Raw genomic sequence first — 18,203 nt, 5'->3', positions numbered from 1 at the left:
TTGGTGTATGTATTTTGTAATGGAGTCTCTTTGGTTACATCTATAAAAAACTTTTGTATAAACAAACAAATCTAGAATCCAAATTCGTCACTCCCTTTTTCCCAAATAATTAAATTTAGGAGGTGGATAAAATATAAATCACTTTTGTAAATCTAAACTATGAATCATGAATTTATTGGGAATTAATGAATTTAAAAATTATAATTTTTTATCTTTGGAAATGATTCTAAGTTCATAGTTTACGAGAGACTATATAGAATATAAACTTTATCCAACATAAATCTTGCACTCAATTTAAAAATTATGAACTATTTTGATGGATAGTAAAATTTAGATTTGAGTTTGAAATTGGGAGGAGGCATATAAATTTCAGTACAATTACAATTATTATACGTTCAATATTGATGTAGATTTGGCCTGAAACCCTAAATCTATTGCTTGGTGTTTCAAAAATGGCTACTAAATCTTTTCAAGAATAAAAGTTAGGAGTGTTATTTTTAGATTTGTTTAGGACGTTACTATTCTACTACTTACCATATGTTAATTTTGTACTTAAGCTCTAACTGACAATTGCTGAGGACTGAGGTGTATATGTGAACTCGAAATTTTCATTTAATTTCAGACAAATCGTAATGCCAATTCTAAACTTACATGCAAATAATAAGTTTTTTTTCATGTCATTTTATAATTATTTGATATTTCAAGAAATCGAAAGTAAGCCTATACAATTATCTAAAAATAAGGTGTCGTGCAAATGTTGTATTACTACAGAAAATGTGTTACTTGTAGTTGTTTTATATCTGCATGTAATGATTTGTCGTCGTCCACTTTTTAAACAATAATCCAACGGTGGAAATTCAAATAGTTTTTCAAACCAATTTTTGAAATATTATTTTCACTACTAATAGCCAGAGGAGTCGAAAAAATGATATTAAATCTTAAAGAATTATAGATAATCTCATAAATTAAAAATAGCAATATAAACCCTTGGTTCGTTTTGAGTTTAATTAAATCAATTTGGGGAGCTGAATTCGTAGTTCATTCTTACCAATTATTCATCAAACATAGTTAATATCGAAATTTATATATAGAATCCTGTAATTGAATGAACAAAATTATTAATTGTCAAATGATTGACTAATTAAGAATCCGAGGATTTCATTTATGTACATTCTAATTTTACATTACAAGTCATTCACATTGCTTATCTTTATATACAAACATGAAATGATTACTTTCTCTATAATATGTTGACTCTTTTGTAATACCATATATATAATGGAAAGAGAAGCTTAAACATTTTCTCAAATTTTTTTTATAGCTGGGGCTGGAGCTAAATATTTCTCTGAAAAAGTATATTTTAGTTTTCTCATTTTTCAAAAATGTTATAACGTAGATAATAAAAGAACTTTAACCTACCTTTAAAAGAAGAAGAAATCAAATAGTAATAAACAACTAAGTATTTAAAAGTATCACCTTATACCTAATACTACCATTTTATAACGAAACTTATATTTTTTTTATTTATTTAAAAATAACCCCCACTGACTGATTTATTTTTCGTCTAGATTTTTTAAATAAAGCTGATTTTTTATTGTTGTTACTATTATTTGGATTGTTGTGTAGAGAGAAGGATGGTTGGAAGAATCTGCAAAGCGTTTTAAATTGGGTGCATGGTTGTTGATTTTGAGTGTTTTATGGCTAATGCTTGCGTTTCTACAATCATCAAATTTTGTCCATTTTCATGCCCTTTTTGAGACTCTAGTAACCGCATCACATCACTTGCCACATAAAACTTCTATAGATGTTACACGTTTCAAAACTTTATTTGATACATAATATGTATATACATAGTATATAATAGGATACATAGTTGAAATTGAATTATATTACGAGCTAATTATAATTTTCATCAAAATCTTTTATACTAGTATATTAATTTTTTTTCAAATCTATTCTAATCTTTGTAAAATATCAATTTGATACCTAGTTTTTAAATTAAATTATCATATAAAGTATTTTGTTGCGCTGTATAACAGGTCATCACCCATGAAACGATGCAATTTTATTAAAGTATAATATCGAGGATTCAAATGTAGAATAGGATTGTTGTTATATAACACATATATGTAGACATAAAATATAATGCGATACATAGTTGTAACTGAATTATATTGTGTTCATAAAAGCATTATGATGCGCTGGCTACCAGATCAGCACCCATTAGACGATACATCTCTATTAAAATCTCTATTAAAGTATAATTTTATGAATTCAAATATGTGAATAATCTTATTGATATATTTACATATATGGCACGATACAGAGTTGTAACTGAATTGCATCATTTCAAAATCAAGAATTTAAAAGAATAGTCGAACTAATTGATTTAACTAAGCATGCATATAAACAAGTCACAAATTAATTTTACCATATTCTTGGCGAGTAAACTTGTAGTAGTATATTATTTGATAACTGATTATACAAATAATTTTATTTTATTAGTTATAACAATATAACTAAACTTATTTATCATAAAAATAATCGATTTTGTATTAAACACAAAATAAATTTACTAGTGGTGTTCTCTAGTAGTATGAAGAACTTACAATGGTTTCTGTGTGCCATAAATATTCTAATGTATTTTGCCAAAATATAGCATAACATCCTATGTACCTGATTACGTGGCTTGGGACCCACTTTCATTACATTCCAAACAAAAAGGAATTTTCCTTTCTAAAATAACAAAGAAATTGAAAAAAATTAAGTTTTTTTAAATGAAATGATATTATCTTGAGACGGCTCGAAAATGTATATGACTCAACTACGGAAGAATATCAATTTTCCACAAACTTCCTTAATTTCCTATCATTACGTCTGCGGATTTAAAAATTATGTGTGCAACAAGAAAAGTCATTTTCATCTTTTTATCCCTAAATCCGGCTTTAATTTGAACTTTCTATTCTTTTTCATTCACTTAAATTAATTGTTTTTAGAAGATTCTTATACACTCTATTCTCCTCAACAGTTATGTGGAGTACAAATTTGGCTATAAATGTAAGTACTCCATAATTTCTATTAATTAATACACAATCCTTTTGAATCAATCCATCACTAATCGAGATATATAGTCCGTTGCAAGAGGAGCATCTGTGTTAGCAACTACTAAAATTAACATGAAGAATTTTCGTATTAGAAATAGTTATGGAGTCCATTTTATCTTATTTAGGGTAATTTTAGGAGAAACGCTATTCGAATTATAAATTTTTGGCATACGACTAAAGTGCCGTTGGGCTTAAGTTAATAGCCCCAAAAAATGGCAAATGGCAAAGGTGCGAAGAAGCGGATAAAAAAACAAAAGAAGAAACGCCGTTTCCATTTAGCAACACCACGTCAGCGAGAATCAGTTAAAACGGTTATCACATAATGATCTTAGTCTTAGCTATGAAATTGATTGATTTCAACATTTAATTTACACTTTCTTGATTGTTGTATTTCCATCACTCAATTTCCAAGGCTCTTCTTACGCAAATTGGACATGTGTTCTTCAGTAGCAACCATTTCTCGATGCTTACAATCCAATATCCCAAGATCATCTCCTTCATCATAATCCTCCTGAATCAATAGCAACAGATTAACATTCACATAAATAACACTTGTGTATATTAATTATAATCTCTCAAATAATACTAAAGGCATGGCTCTAACCAGACAGATGCTGCATCTTTCCATCGTATGCTTCCGCTCTTTCAAACGGCCATGAATCTGTTCCTCACTCACTCCGGTACTCCACAGATTGTCACTTATCCACTGCTGATTCCCAGGCACCTGAGCAACATCTCCAACTAGGCTTGGAGCTAAGTGAGGCGTAGTCCACGAGTACTAACTCCAATACTTGTATACCATTGTTGATTAGAAGAAGGCACACCGCACATGTAATGATATAGATAAACTTCTCGAGTCAATGCCACCAACACGGAAATGAACACTATTCTGCAATAACTTCGTTACCAGCTGGTTGGACTTAAAAGTGAAACGTCCGGAGAGTAGTCTACCAATTCCACTACTTGAACTCGGTTGATCAGAAGAAGACGCACTTGATGATGTAGTTAAACTTCTCGAGGCAGTGCTAACATTACTTCCACCATCAGAAGCCAAGCGATCCACATTACTGCTAGGAAAGGAATCATCCTGATTTGTTTCCCCTTCCATTTCAAAAGTTCAGACCAAACACTAGAGAAAAGTTTGGAGGTCCAACAAAGGATTAAGGAAGGTAATCTAATCACTCAAAGCATAAGAAGAGCATCAAAGTACTAACTACTCCGAGAAATTTAATCGTTTCTTTAAACAACATGATATTAATGTATACTTTGATAAACAGAACATACTCCTGTCAAACGATTGATTTTGATTTGCTTCACCATCATCGATGTACTAACTCTATTATATAGTACACATTTAACTACTCAAGAAACGACTTAAGAAAGCACGAAGATTCAAGAAACGTATAATGCAGCTACGAAACAAAGGGCTATGCGTTAAGAAGTTGAAAGTTAAGGAGGAAAATGGGAGTGCAATCCAACTATCCAAATAAAATTACAAAATTGGAACATTACGGAAACTCATTTGCAACTAACAACAGCATTTTACAGCAATTAAAGCAAAAACGAAGATATAAAATCTCAATCTAGCTCATACGATATCCCAAGCAAAATCAAATGAAGAATCAACCTATATAACATTAAGTCGGAAACATTGAAAGATGGGGCAGCGCTTAAACCTCACAGAGTAAAGACAGTGATCGACGGCTTCCTTTTCCTTTCTTGAATATTGCAGCATAAGATTATATAACGTAGAGTTGATCTCTCCGCAATTGTGTTTCCGAGACTCCCTTTTCCCCTTTAAATACAAAATATTTGGCGCCAAACGACGGTTATCTATTTGTGACTTCCTTTTTTTAGTTGTAACAAAGTGAGTTTAATTAGTACTACAATATTTTCAGTATTCATTTTATAAACTTAAATTATTCGGCCCAACTGAAGCTCCCAATTATATTTCGTAAAATTTGTTTTCACTCTTGATGCTTGAGATGATTGTTGAAATTCATAGTAGGAGTACTATTGTTTACATTTAGTAGAATAAATAAAAAGAAATCATTTAGAAACTACTAACACAGAATTTTCTTATTAGATATAGCTATGGAGTTCATTAATTTTAGGAGAAAACATTATGCGTTACCGAGTTGTAAATATAGTAGCGGAATTTGATGAAAATGAGACGATATGCAAAATGTGTTCATTGTCAATTTTTTTCACACGCAATAAAAGGTGCTAAAAAGCGGGGAATAAATGATCAAAGAAGCGCAATGTGAAAACGTTACTAAACTGGTGTTTGCTGTATTATCTTAGCTATATATGAAAATTGAAATGTAACACTTTGTAGCTGGTAGAATTGCATTCGTTTGATTAATTTACATTTTCCATGGCTTTTCTATTGCAAATTGGGCATCTGTTCTTGAGAAGCAACCATTTCTCGATGCAACTCATGTGGAACTCGTGCTTACAATCCAATATCCCGAGATCATCTCCATCAACATAATCCTCCTGAATCAGTGCCACCAGATTTGCATAAATAAGGAGTAGTCCTGTCTGTGTATATATACATAATCTCTGAAAGCACACATGGCTCGGCTCTAACCTGACAGATGCAGCATTGTTCCACTGACTCCGAGGCTCCATGCTTCGGCTCTTTCAATGAGGCTCGAATCATTTCCTCACTCACTCCATTACTCCCCCAATTCCATGGCAAGTACTGTTGCACAACACCAATTTGATGGACCCATTTTTAGCATGTTGATTCAAGACTATTAATGGCAACACAATCCAGGATAACTAAAGCTTTACCTCATCCCTCAGCTCCCCAAGAATCCCAAGATCAAACCTCGTATCTACGTTATAGTCCTGAAATAAAAAAGGGGAGCTGATTCTGTAATGTGCCAATTAAGAGGAACAGAATCATAGTATCATAGTAAAATAGTACTAGTAAAAAGAATTTAGAACAAAGTGATATGTACATTTCATCACCATTCCCCCAAAATATGGAGTAGTAATTAAATTAGGCTGCTTACCAGTCTGTCCTGACCAGATGATTCTTCTAAGGTCTGATGAAAAGGCCCGAACCGAGGGAAAGGAATCCAAGCAACATGATCATTTCTTGGAGTATAACTCCAGTCAATTTGGAAATAATCAAATGGGTCCAACTCAGAAGCAATATTAGCTGCAACGTCGCATGTTGTATAACCTCTTTCTCCAGGGAGCAACAAAGCAGCAAGGTTTGGAATAGGAGGAGGACCTATTGATGGATTAAACGGAATGAGTTCCCAGTGTTTCTGACCGTAAAAGTGTTGTGAAGTACCTTGAAGAGCATTGGACTCTGGAGATGGATTTGTATAGTGGAGTGGAACAGGACTTATAGCAGTAGAAGAAGGTTGAGGAGGCACAGAAGAATCATCATCCAAAAGAAGCCAATCGTAGTCATGGTCCCAGCATCTGTTTATCTGATCAACTGAATCGAGCCTGTTACCAGGAGAAACCAATCGATCCACATGTCTGTTAGAGCCCAATCCTTCATCACATGAATCATCCCGATTTGTTTCCCCTTCCATAGCAGGAATCTCGGGACTGTTTCTGTTTCAGACCAAACAATGCACAAAAGTTCAGTAATCAAATCACTCAAAGAATGAGCAAACACCACAAATTTAACCACACCAACATGATATTAATGTATGCTCTCATCAACAGAACATACTCCTATTACAATTGAATTTAATTTTCCTTGGATGCACTTTTGATCATTGAGGCATGATTAACAATCCTTTATTAGTCAAAATCTTTAGTATAGGAGTACATGTTTAACTACTACGCCATAGGGCAATAGCTACACAAGAAAATCAAGAAACGTAGAATGCAGCTCCACCATTGCAGAATCCAGATCAAATTAAAGCATTTGCGCATTACTAAAACTCAATACTATACATTTGCAGCTAACTACAAAAACGAATATCCCTCTTTCCATGTATATGATTTCCCAAACAAAAACATAAAATGAAGAATAAACCAAGAAATTGGGCGAAATATATTAGCAGGGGATGCCGATGCACTCACGAGTAAACACAGCGATCCAAGGCTTCCTTTTCCTTTCCAAGAAATCTCCGCAATTTCAGTGATCTCTTTTTCCCAGAAATTTTATTTGGCGCCAAACGACGCTAGGGAAACAAAAGAGATTACTTGATTTGAATTTAAATATGCAATGCATCGTCTCAATTTGGATTTCTTTTATTTGTATTGTAAGTTGTAAACAATAATTTTTAAATAGAAAAAAAGGAAGTTAATTTACTTATAATATCATTATCATGTAATTTGACCTTATTAGTTGCGATTATTAGTACATATTCTTGTGATTGCATTATACTCCCTCCCCTCCGTCCCCCATTAGAAGTCACACTTTGACCGAGCACGGGTTTTAAGAAATATAAAGAAAAGTTGGTTGAAAAAGTTAGTGGAATGTGAGACCTATTTTTTATATTGGTTTTATAATAAAATGTGAGTGGATTGAGTTAGTGGAACGTGAGACCTACTTACTATTTATGGTAAAAATAAAGTGTGACTCTTAATTGAGGACGGACCGAAATGGAAAAGTGTGACTCTTAATCGGGGACGGAGGGAGTACTATTTTCCATTAAAAATATATCTAGATATATGAATCTATTAGATATATTACTCCATGAAAGTATGATGGTTTGGAATATATGATAATATGCATATAAATAAGCAGAATGCATATTGATATAGTTGAGGTAGTCCGTTGTAGTATTAAACTTTTATTTTATTTATCCTCTCGTTTCCAACTTTGGAGTTTATGGATTAAGTTATAAAAAAGTTAAACCAAATGTTATTCATAAGTAAAAAACTATACTCCTACAAAGCAATTTTGAAAAGAAAGTAAAGCGGAACCAACAAATGAAGAAGCGCATATTTCACATAGCAGGAATCGGTTAAACCGGTTACAACTCAATCAGCTCTCTACAAAAGCTACTATAATTAAGAATTTTATTAATATTGATCGTTTTTTTTAACTACATTTTCTTGATTATTCTAGCTGCTGCTATCTCCATCACTAGAGTTTTCCTTTGCAAATTGGGCATATGTTCTTCTTTGGAATCCATCTATTGATGCACCTCGGGTGGAACTTGTGCCTGCATCCCAATATTCCAATATATTCTCCATCTACATAATCCTCCTGATCAATACCCAAACCACAAAAGATTAGTCAATGTTAGGACTAAAGGTCTCGCGTTCGATCCCTTATACTTTACAACAAGATGATCATTTTAATACTACCATGTTTTGAAAATCTCATTTTGACTTGTGATATAGGAGTAAATAATACTCCTTCAAAGACAATGACTCTAACCAGACAGAGGCTGCATCGCTCCTCTGAATGCCAGGCTCTGTGCTTTCGCTCTTTCAAAGTGACTCGAATGAGTTTCTCAGTCAGCACCTGTTGCACAACACGGATTTGATGGACTAAATTTTGTGAAGTTGATCGAAGGCTATGAATGAATGAGAACAACCAGGAAAATTTAAACGGATTTACTGGATAAGTCAGCTCGTCAAGAATCCCAAGATCAAGCCTCATATCTATGTTCTGCTTATATAACTCAGAAAATCCATCTATTAACTCACCGTTGGGCATATGGTCCTGAAATGCAAAGATGAGCTAATTCTGTAATGTGCCAATGATGATGAAGAGAGTCATAAAATAAAACGATACTTCTCACTCATAAACCTATGGTAGAGTCATTCATCGAGTAAAAAAAATAAGAACTTAGAACAAACCTTATCTTCAAATTTACAACTCAACAGCAAATCCACGATCACAGTAACCTGTTTAAACCATGATGCAAATTTCATCACCATTCTCCCCAAAATATGTAATCATACTGCTTACCAGTTCACGTGACACGCTAGACTGGCGTCTGTCTGGTGGGGCCGGATGAAAATCCATAGTATAGGAGTACACATATAAGTTTAACTACTACGCCATATAAGGCAATAACGACTCAAGAAAGCACGAAAATTCAAGAAAACGTACTAACAACATTGAGAAAATTGGAGAATGCAATGTGGCGATACAGTTTATAAGGAATCCAGAGAAAATTGCAGCATTTGAGCATTACTGAAACTCAATACTAGCATACATTTGTAAATTTACTCAATCTCATATGATTTCCCAAACAAAAAGATGAGCAATCATACCAAGAAGAAATTGGGCAAAATATATTGGCAGGCGATCAACGGCTTCCTTTTCCTTTTCCTTCCAAGAAATCTCCGCAATTGCGTTTTTGATTCCTCTTCCCCTTCCAATAAAAATGAAATTCTATTTTGGAGGGGAAAGAAAAAAAGGATGACTGTATTTGAATTTGAGTGAAGATGCAGCTCAAAAAATCTCAATTTTGGATTTCTTGTATTTATACTTGGAAACTAATTCATTTTTAAACATAAATAAATAAACGAAATTAGGTACTGATAATATGAAAATTATCAAAAATAAAATAAATTCACATTGATCTCTAGTAAGTAAACCCTAAAATCCAAAACCACCTACTAATTTTTCCGTCAATGTTGGGCTTTGTTTAAGCTAGTCAGTATTAGTATTATTAGAGTATCCACAGTGGGAGGGCCGTGGCCCTTGGCCTGGAGTCGGCCCAGGCGCGGCCCCCCACTACTGAGGCAATAGAGGGAGTCGGCTCAGGGGGGTGGACGAGAGAGAGACGAGCTCTCGGCCTGGCCGAGGCTCTTGGGCGTGAGGCGCGGCTCGCCACTGCACGGGCCGAGAGCCGCGGCCCGGGCCATGATTTCATTTCATTTTTTATTTTATTTTCAGGTTTTTGTGTTAATTTTAGCATATTGGAGAAGATAGAGTGGAGAGAGACATAGAGAGAGTATGCTACGGAAAAGAGGACGACAGTTTTCAAAAAATTAATTTAACATTAATTTAGGAAACAAATCATCTCTTAAAACTAAATCCCTATTAAATTGGTCAACTTTTTAATTAAAGATTGTGATTTCAATTCACACCCTAATTACGAAAATAATTAAAATTTGAATTTTCAATAAATATATTTACTTGTAATTGTCAAAAATTTTAAAATTAATTTAGATTTTTTAATTTATTATAGTCCAATAATTTTTATTTTAGCTAAATTAAAATATAACAAAAAATGTAAGAAAATAATTTTAATTGGGTGGCCCTCCCAAGCTTTCATGGGCAGGAGGGCCAAGTTTGTTGGGCATGTCCAAAAGGGCCACCACTGTTGATACCCTTTTAGACCCAACTTAAAACTGTCAATTAAGGCTCATTTCTTTAATAAAAAATTTATAAATTTTGATTTATAAATCGTACATAATTTTCTCCTAAATTTAAATTAATGGCACCATTGAGAAAAATGTCAAAGTTATTAACTACTTTAAAGTTGCAAAATTGACTAGAATTTGGTGAGACTCCATTTTGCCTTCCATCCCTTAACAATAAATAATTTCATTGAATATCTTATTCATCAAATAACGATGTAAAAACTTTTATCGTGATCACTTTCTTAACTTTGGATCGTATTTTCTATCTCCGGTTAATCATTTTGCTATATTCTATTTGGAAACCAAACCCGGCTCTATTATTCAACTTTATTCTTTTTCCACTATTCTATTAAAGTTTGTAATAAAAAAAAATTCCACAGTTACGTACATTGATTAGTTTGTAGTAATAAATTGTTTTTTTTCCCACAATTACATTGAAGTTAGTATGTAATAAATTATTCTTTCCACAATTACATTTAAGTTGGTTTGTAATAAAAGATTTTTTCCACAATTACATTGAACTGTTAGGAATTCTTGTATTCATCTAATGAGCGCAGCGGAATTTGCATACAAGAATACAGATCTAGATTCATAATCATATTGCAAGTTGAGCATGTAAAACACAACGGAATTAAATCTTACTTGTTGTGTTGTTTTCTTCTTCGATTGAATCCTGCAAGTTGAATCCACTACTATCGAGGTCCACGTGCAATCCAATCCGATGCAGGAACTATCCCGGTACAATTGCTCCGTAGAAGAATGCTAGGAATTCTCTACAAAGCTTTGCGTATTTTCTCTCTAATGTTACGTTATCTCTCCTCTCCACAATGGAGAATAAATAACCATTATATAGATGAAGAGTCACTAGGGTTTCATGATTGTTGGGCTTATGGACTATTATAATTATAGCCCAACTATAATTACTTAATCCATATTAATCTAATTCTAGCCCATTACCTTTCAGTAGCTTCGCAATAAACTAGTATAATTAATTTGCAGATATTGGCTATGGACGTTGATAGAGAGAATTACGATTTGGGTATGCCGGTAATTCAAATGGCTGGCATCGCACACAAAATTGATTTTAGAGAAGGAACTGCTTTGCCTGTTCTTGTTGAAATGGTTAAAGATTAAGTCTACAAATTAACAAAATGAAAACAGTTGCAATAGAAAGAAGAGACAAATGAAGTGACAATTTCTTCGTTTTAGCAAGAATCATGGGACATTTGATTTCGTATTTGTGGATGCTGACAAGATCAACAATTGGAACTACCACAATAGACTTATAGAACTGGTTAAGGTTTGGGGGTTGATTGGATACGACAACACCCTATGGAAAGGGTCCGAGGTGGCCCCACCAGACGCTCCACTACTGAAGTACATTAGAGACATTAGAGATTCCGTGCTAGAGTTCAACAAGGCTATTGTTGCTGATCAGAGGATCGAGATTTGCTAGCTCGCTATAGCTGACGGGATTACCATGTGCTGCCGTATCAGCTGATACTGCCTCATATCATGAAACTGATCATGGAGTCTGTATTCAAGTTACGTGACTAGTGACATCTTTCTTATTTAATATACCGAAATTTTATATGACAAATTTTCGGTATAGCCAAACTCAGATTGCAATAATGAAATTAATATATTGGCATTTAGTTTGATGTAGTTGACAATATTGAGTCTCAAATTATTATTGGTTAGAAAAAAATGATTTGATATTTAATCTCAATACAATGTCACATGAATTTTGTATTACGGGGCTTTAGATTCTCACTTGACCATAATAATATCGATCAAATTAATCTCGAATCATTCGAAACAATTTATTATTTAGAAAGGGAGAAGCCCTCTACCAATTCAACTCTTTCTTTTTATTTTAATTATATGAAAACTATCAAAAAAAAAAAAAACAAATTCACAAAACAGACCCTAAACTACCAATTAAAGCCCATTTCTTTAATAAAAAATGTGGAGTACAGTACTATTTATAAGGCTAAATTGTCATAAAAAATCATGAATTTTTTTATCAAATTTTAATCAATCATGCAACTTTTTAAAAATAATCAATTATATCATAATTTTGACATTTTTTTCAAGTATCCCATTGATTTAGATTAATTTTGGTGTGATTTGGAAGCCAAAGTATTTTAGGCAAATTTTATATTCTTATTTTCATATTAAATTTTATGTTTCTGTGAGTGATATATAAATTTGTAAAAAAAGTCATGAATTTCTATTTCTAAATCATACATAACTTCCTCCTAAATTTAAACTAATTGAACAATTGACTATTTTTAAAGTTGCGGGATTGACTAGAATTCGACCAAAATTCGTAACCCTTCATCCCTCTCTATAAAAATTTGGATGACTATCCTATTCATCACATATAATAACGTAAAAACTTTGTCTTGATCATATATTAACTCTTGGATCGTATTTCTATCTCGAGTTAATCATATTGCTATATATATGCTATTTGAAAAACCAAACCATGCCTTATTATTCAACTTTATTCTTATTTTTTGAATGAGTCTATGATCATACTAATTACTACGGAGTGTAATTGTAACAAATTATCTTTTTCCACTATTGTATTGCAGCTAGTTAATTTGTAGTAATAAATTATTTTTTCCACAATTACATTAAAGTTAGTTTGTAATGAATTATTTTTTCCACAATTACATAGAAGTTAGTTTGTAATGAATTATTTTTTCCACAATTACATAGAAGTTAGTTTGTAATGAATTATTTTTTCCACAGTTGCATTGATAGGATGAGTCATAAAACTATATCTTCGTATTCTTCCAATTTCATTCGTTTTCTTAAATAATCCTATCTGTAAAGGGTATATTATAACATGCAAGACTTTCATGTGAATTTTTGTCTCAATGTGAACTAACCAATGCGTATAAACAAGCCCAACATCATATATTCATAATATAGGTTTAGGCTGCAGTTTAATGAATCCCTAAACAAGGCATTATCACTACCTGCTTAAGAATTTAAGATACACGGATTTCATGTGTTTTTAGAAAACTCTTGCCACAAAATCACACGCTTTTTAAAAAATAGGAATAATTTCCATTCATTAATTAATGAAAATTTGTTATGAATTAATTACTTATTGAATGAATTCATTATCTTTTCACTAAATGCTTGCACGCCTTTCTAACGACTATTTCAAAGCTGATTTTATGTATGACAATATTAATAATAAATATTGATGTGATTTTTTTCTATATTAGGGTGATAACAAATTTGTTAGTTATACTTGACAAAAACAACGCTGATTAAAAGGTGGCAGGCACACAACTATGCGTTATAAACAAGCTAACCATTAACTCAAACTTCTACTACTATATAATACCTTTTTTAATGGTAGAAATGAGGCAAATCCATACCTCAAAGGGGTGAGGAAAAAAAATTGATTTGGGAAATGGCAGAATCTGAAAGTGGGCACAAGAGTCTTATGCACAAGAGTCTTCTGCAGAGTGATGCTCTCTACCAAGTAAATTCTAAAGGAAAATGTTCATTATTTTTATTAATTGAGGTGAATTTTATATATTTGTTTAATTTATTGAAAAAATACAGTATATTCTGGAGACAAGTGTGTATCCGAGAGAGCATGAGGCGATGAAAGAGCTTAGAGAAATTACTGCAAAGCACCCAATGTTTGTTGATACGGATTAAGTTAACCTTTTGTTGTTGTTATTATTGTTGGTGTTGTTTGTTATTGTAACATCAAAATTGTGAGTGAATTAAATAGGAATATGATGGCGACATCTTCGGATCAAGTGCAGTTTCTGGGCATGTTGTTGAAGCTTATGAATGCGAAGAACACCATGGAAATTGGGGTCTTCACTGGCTACTCTCTCTTGGCCACAGCCCTCGCCCTTCCCCCAGATGGAAAGGTTGGGTCCTACTATACGGCAAACTAAACTTTATACCATTAAATTTCCAAATTTGACGTCAATAATTACAGTGTGAGCTCTCATATTGTATCTTCGTAATAAATTATAATTGATTAGCAGATATTGGCTATGGACGTTGATAGAGAGAATTACGATTTGGGTTTGCCGGTCATTGTAAAGGCTGGCGTCGCACACAAAATTGATTTCAGAGAAGGCCCTGCTTTACCGGTTCTTGATCAAATGATTAAAGATGTAAGTCTACATGTTAACAAAATGAAAACCGTTGCTAATAGAATGAAGATAGGAATAAAATCACAATTTCTTTGCATTCTTATTCTATTCCCTTCTTCGTTCTATTGTACCAATAAATAGGAATCACATTCTATTTCATCATTCAGTTTTATCGTATTAACAAGAGTGTTAGTGGTGTATTTTCTTGATTTATTCTTTTTGCAGAGCAAGAATCATGGGATGTTTGATTTCGTATTTGTGGATGCCGACAAGGTCAACTACTGGAACTACCACAATAGGCTGATAGAATTGGTCAAGGTTGGAGGGTTGATTGGGTACGACAACACCCTATGGAACGGGTCTGTGGTGGCCCCATTAGACGCTCCGATGCCGAAATACATTAGAGACAGTAGAGATTTCGTGTTGGAGTTCAACAAGGCTATCTCTGCTGATAAGAGGTTTGAGATTTGTCAGCTCGCCATAGGTGACGGGATTACATTGTGCCGTCGTATCAGCTGATAGCACCTCTTATTATGAAACAAATGGAGTACATTTTCAAGTTACGTGACTTGTGGCTTCTTTCTGATTTAATAAAACATGCTATTGTTAAAACGTGCTATTGTTACGTGGATTAATTATATAAAAAAGTTATATTCAGTTTAATAACTCTTTTTGATTTTTCAATATGGTCCATGGATCACGAATATTATCACATTTAAATTAAAACATTTCCTTCAATTACTATACATTTTTCTTTTTTGTTAATTTTGTATGTTCTTGTAAATTTGCATTTTTTATTTACGTAAATTATCCATCACTATTTTATATATTTTTATCGTCATTATATAATTTATCTATCATCTATCATCTATCATAATCTAAAGTCCAATAATCACATTTTAGTTGACTATTTATCATCTAGCCATTTGAGTTATGAACCTTGGTCAAATTCTGGTTTATCCCATGTCCTTTAAAATTAGAATATTAAATTTGAAATTTAATTTTTCTCAATTGTTTTATTCATGTACAAATCTACGTCTAACAACAATATTTCAATAAAATGAAGAGAGAAATAAGATAAACAAAGAAATACTCCCTCCGTTCCCTCATAGTTAAGGCGAAACTTTTCGGTATGGAGTTTAAGAAATGAATGATGAGTATATATAAAAAGGTAGAGAGTATAAAGTAGTAAGAAAGAGAAAAAAGTTACTATATATAAAAATGACTCAACTATAAGGGAACTTCACGAAATGAAAAAATGATTCAACTATAAGGGAACGGAAGGAGCATCAATGAACAAAATTACTAGTAGTACATTGTTTTGAGCATCATTAAAAAAATGACATTTTGTATATAAATAAAATTACTAATAAAATAAAATTTATAATTCAAAGGTTATAATTCGATCAAAATTCATTATAAAATAACTAATACTCCTCCTTTATAAACAAAGGCTACTCTATATTTTTGTATAGCGTTTAGTGAGCTATATGCTTTGATGTTTAAAGAGCCCAAGAATTTTCATTGTTAATAACCCATTTAATTTAACTAGTTAGCCCAATATATCGAGATAGGCCCAAATCAGAAAAAAGGGTAACTAAGAAAAAGTGGTGGTATTTAAGCAATTCATCAAAACCCTAATCCCCAATTCCATCACAGTGTACCTCCGCTCCCCCAATCCTCCCCAACCATGGCGGCCCCGACCCCGACCGAATCCGTCCAATGCTTCGGGCGCAAGAAGACAGCCGTTGCCGTCACTCACTGCAAGCGCGGCCGCGGCCTGATTAAAATCAACGGAGTTCCCATCGAGCTCATCCAGCCGGAAATCCTCCGCTACAAGGCGTTTGAGCCCATCCTCCTCCTCGGCCGCCACCGCTTCGCCGGCGTCGATATGCGCATCCGCGTGAAAGGAGGCGGTCACACCTCCCAGATCTACGCTATCCGCCAGTCTATTGCCAAGGCACTCGTCGCCTACTACCAGAAGTACGTCGATGAGCAGTCTAAGAAGGAGATCAAGGACATTCTCGGCAGGTACGATCGTACCTTGCTGGTGGCTGATCCCCGTCGCTGCGAGCCGAAGAAGTTTGGAGGTCGCGGTGCTCGTGCGAGGTTCCAGAAATCCTACCGTTAAAATGTTTGCGTTTTTTATTGTTATAATCGAATTTTGGTTGAATTGAATTAAGATACTACCTTGTTATTTATGTTTTGAATGTTTGGAATTTTGTTCCTGCTTCCACCTGAAGCTTTTTTTGTGAGAAACGCCTTTAATTCATCTATTAATAGTTTTTGACATGGGAGTATTTAGTCATATTTGTTTATGTTCTATTTAACCATAGCTGATGCGAAATTTCATTGTATTGTTCCATTTTCGTACTCCTATATTGTCTTGCCCACTTGTTAACTGCATTGGTCTCCTTTTAAACATGATTTTTTGTTCATTCTTAAAAAAAATTGAACTTGATATACTTTCTAGTCATCCTTATGTTGAACTTGATTTTGTTCATCTTTTTTAAAATCATAGCATAACAATAATTATGCAATGACTATCAATGTTTTGTTAGTTGTTACCTTGCATTTGGTTGCCCCTGATACTGATTTTTGTGTTTGAGACTTGCATCTTTACATTAGAAGAAGAAAATTGCTGTATTTATGGGCTGAGAGAAATGTTTCGTTATGGGTGCTTGTCTTGTTTATGTAATGAATTTGGGTGCTACAATATGTGGAGAGTGAAAATTAGTTCTGATCTTTTATAATGACTTCTAGATTCACACTAGTGTTTTTCTTGTGGAAAAATGTCATATTGCTAATGCATAGTACTCCCTTTGTTGAGAATTATGTACTATAGTTTTTTATGTGAATTTGATAGAAGCAATTCCTAGCACTAAATAAGTTTAGATGGAACGTATAAGAAGATTTATTGAGCGAGTTGTCGCAGAAGCTATCTTCATTGGTCTCTTTTTTTGTGGGGTGGGGTGGGGTTGGGGATGATTAAGCCCATCTCTCCAATAAATTTGGCTTCTAGAGTTGTTGATCTTACGATGCTGCAATTCTAACAGTTGAGGTTCACTTTTGTTTTTCAAGTCATTCACTGACAAATGATTATTGTTGCATAGCCTCTGCCTCCCAACATCGATGACAACCTTTATCGCACGACTTTAGTTTATTGGATCATCAAGTCTGATTTCATGAGTTTAGTTTATTGGACCCGCCATTAGTTAGTTAGGGCCTCCGGGGTGGGCAGCTAAGAGAGTAATTGGAATTTCCAACCTTGCAAACCACATTTTTTAAGTCGTCTTCATAGACAGTGTTGTTTGATTCAAAAATTGCAAAAACAAAGTAGTTGGGGTTGAGGTATCTTGCACGGATTAAATTAGACGATAGTTCAATCACTCAGTAATTGACAGATCTATTTCGGAACCTCATATATTACTATGTGGTCCATGAAAATTTGATGTAGACCATTAATGATGTTCTCTTTGGGCTAAAGTTTTGTCTAACTACTCTTTCTATATATCAAGTTATAAAAAAAGACCTACACTTCTCAAATTATCGACTGATCAATTAAACTGTTTCATATAGTATTAATCTAAGTCACCCTTGGATGCAATATATAGGAGTGAGCTGGGAAAGTGTTCAAAGCACAATC

At 33.3% G+C, this 18,203-nt stretch overlaps 3 protein-coding genes across 4 annotated transcripts; 2 read left to right on the top strand and 1 right to left on the bottom strand.

The window, feature by feature from the left end:
- Window positions 1-8,034: 8,034 nt before the first annotated feature.
- On the bottom strand, window positions 8,035-9,435 carry LOC125210852. The gene is made up of 5 exons (XM_048110459.1): window positions 9,318-9,435; window positions 8,898-8,945; window positions 8,656-8,760; window positions 8,400-8,559; window positions 8,035-8,298 (listed from the first exon to the last, which is right to left on the bottom strand). Exons 3-5 carry the CDS (start codon window positions 8,752-8,754, stop codon window positions 8,225-8,227), a joined length of 333 nt encoding a protein of 110 aa, XP_047966416.1. The 5' UTR covers window positions 8,755-8,760; window positions 8,898-8,945; window positions 9,318-9,435; the 3' UTR covers window positions 8,035-8,224.
- Window positions 9,436-13,803: 4,368 nt separating this feature from the next.
- On the top strand, window positions 13,804-15,214 carry LOC125215650 (caffeoyl-CoA O-methyltransferase-like). 2 transcript variants are annotated; one of them, XM_048117133.1, is made up of 5 exons: window positions 13,804-13,923; window positions 14,007-14,086; window positions 14,182-14,326; window positions 14,447-14,578; window positions 14,783-15,214. In XM_048117133.1, exons 1-5 carry the CDS (start codon window positions 13,852-13,854, stop codon window positions 15,074-15,076), a joined length of 723 nt encoding a protein of 240 aa, XP_047973090.1. In that variant the 5' UTR covers window positions 13,804-13,851; the 3' UTR covers window positions 15,077-15,214. The 2 variants fall into 2 exon arrangements, with proteins under 2 accessions (XP_047973090.1, XP_047973089.1); XM_048117132.1 differs by having other exon boundaries at window positions 14,444-14,578.
- A 984-nt stretch (window positions 15,215-16,198) lies between these two features.
- Window positions 16,199-16,847, top strand: LOC125211222 (40S ribosomal protein S16-like). Its single transcript, XM_048110943.1, has one exon. The coding sequence runs from the start codon at window positions 16,248-16,250 to the stop codon at window positions 16,686-16,688; it is 441 nt and encodes a 146-aa protein (XP_047966900.1). The 5' UTR covers window positions 16,199-16,247; the 3' UTR covers window positions 16,689-16,847.
- The last annotated feature ends 1,356 nt before the right edge of the window (window positions 16,848-18,203 follow it).

Source organism: Salvia hispanica, chromosome 3 (genome assembly GCF_023119035.1).
Source record: "Salvia hispanica cultivar TCC Black 2014 chromosome 3, UniMelb_Shisp_WGS_1.0, whole genome shotgun sequence".
Classification (NCBI taxonomy): Eukaryota; Viridiplantae; Streptophyta; class Magnoliopsida; order Lamiales; family Lamiaceae; genus Salvia; species Salvia hispanica.
Note: the sequence above shows the minus strand (reverse complement) of the source record. Positions and strands in the feature narration are given on the sequence as shown.

Bases quoted from the DNA above. Each gene is read 5' to 3' on its own strand.
- LOC125215650 (XM_048117132.1), top strand. From the start codon at position 13,852: ATGGCAGAATCTGAAAGTGGGCACAAGAGTCTTATGCACAAGAGTCTT. The intron at 14,087-14,181 runs GTTTGTTGATAC...TGAATTAAATAG, and splicing joins ATTACTGCAAAGCACCCAAT to GAATATGATGGCGACATCTT. The intron at 14,579-14,782 runs GTAAGTCTACAT...TTCTTTTTGCAG, and splicing joins TTGATCAAATGATTAAAGAT to AGCAAGAATCATGGGATGTT.
- LOC125210852 (XM_048110459.1), bottom strand. From the start codon at position 8,754: ATGCCCAACGGTGAGTTAATAGATGGATTTTCTGAGTTATATAAGCAG. The intron at 8,560-8,655 runs GTAAATCCGTTT...GTTGTGCAACAG, and splicing joins TTGACGAGCTGACTTATCCA to GTGCTGACTGAGAAACTCAT. The intron at 8,299-8,399 runs GTAGTATTAAAA...GGTATTGATCAG, and splicing joins AATGAGATTTTCAAAACATG to GAGGATTATGTAGATGGAGA.
- LOC125211222 (XM_048110943.1), top strand. From the start codon at position 16,248: ATGGCGGCCCCGACCCCGACCGAATCCGTCCAATGCTTCGGGCGCAAG.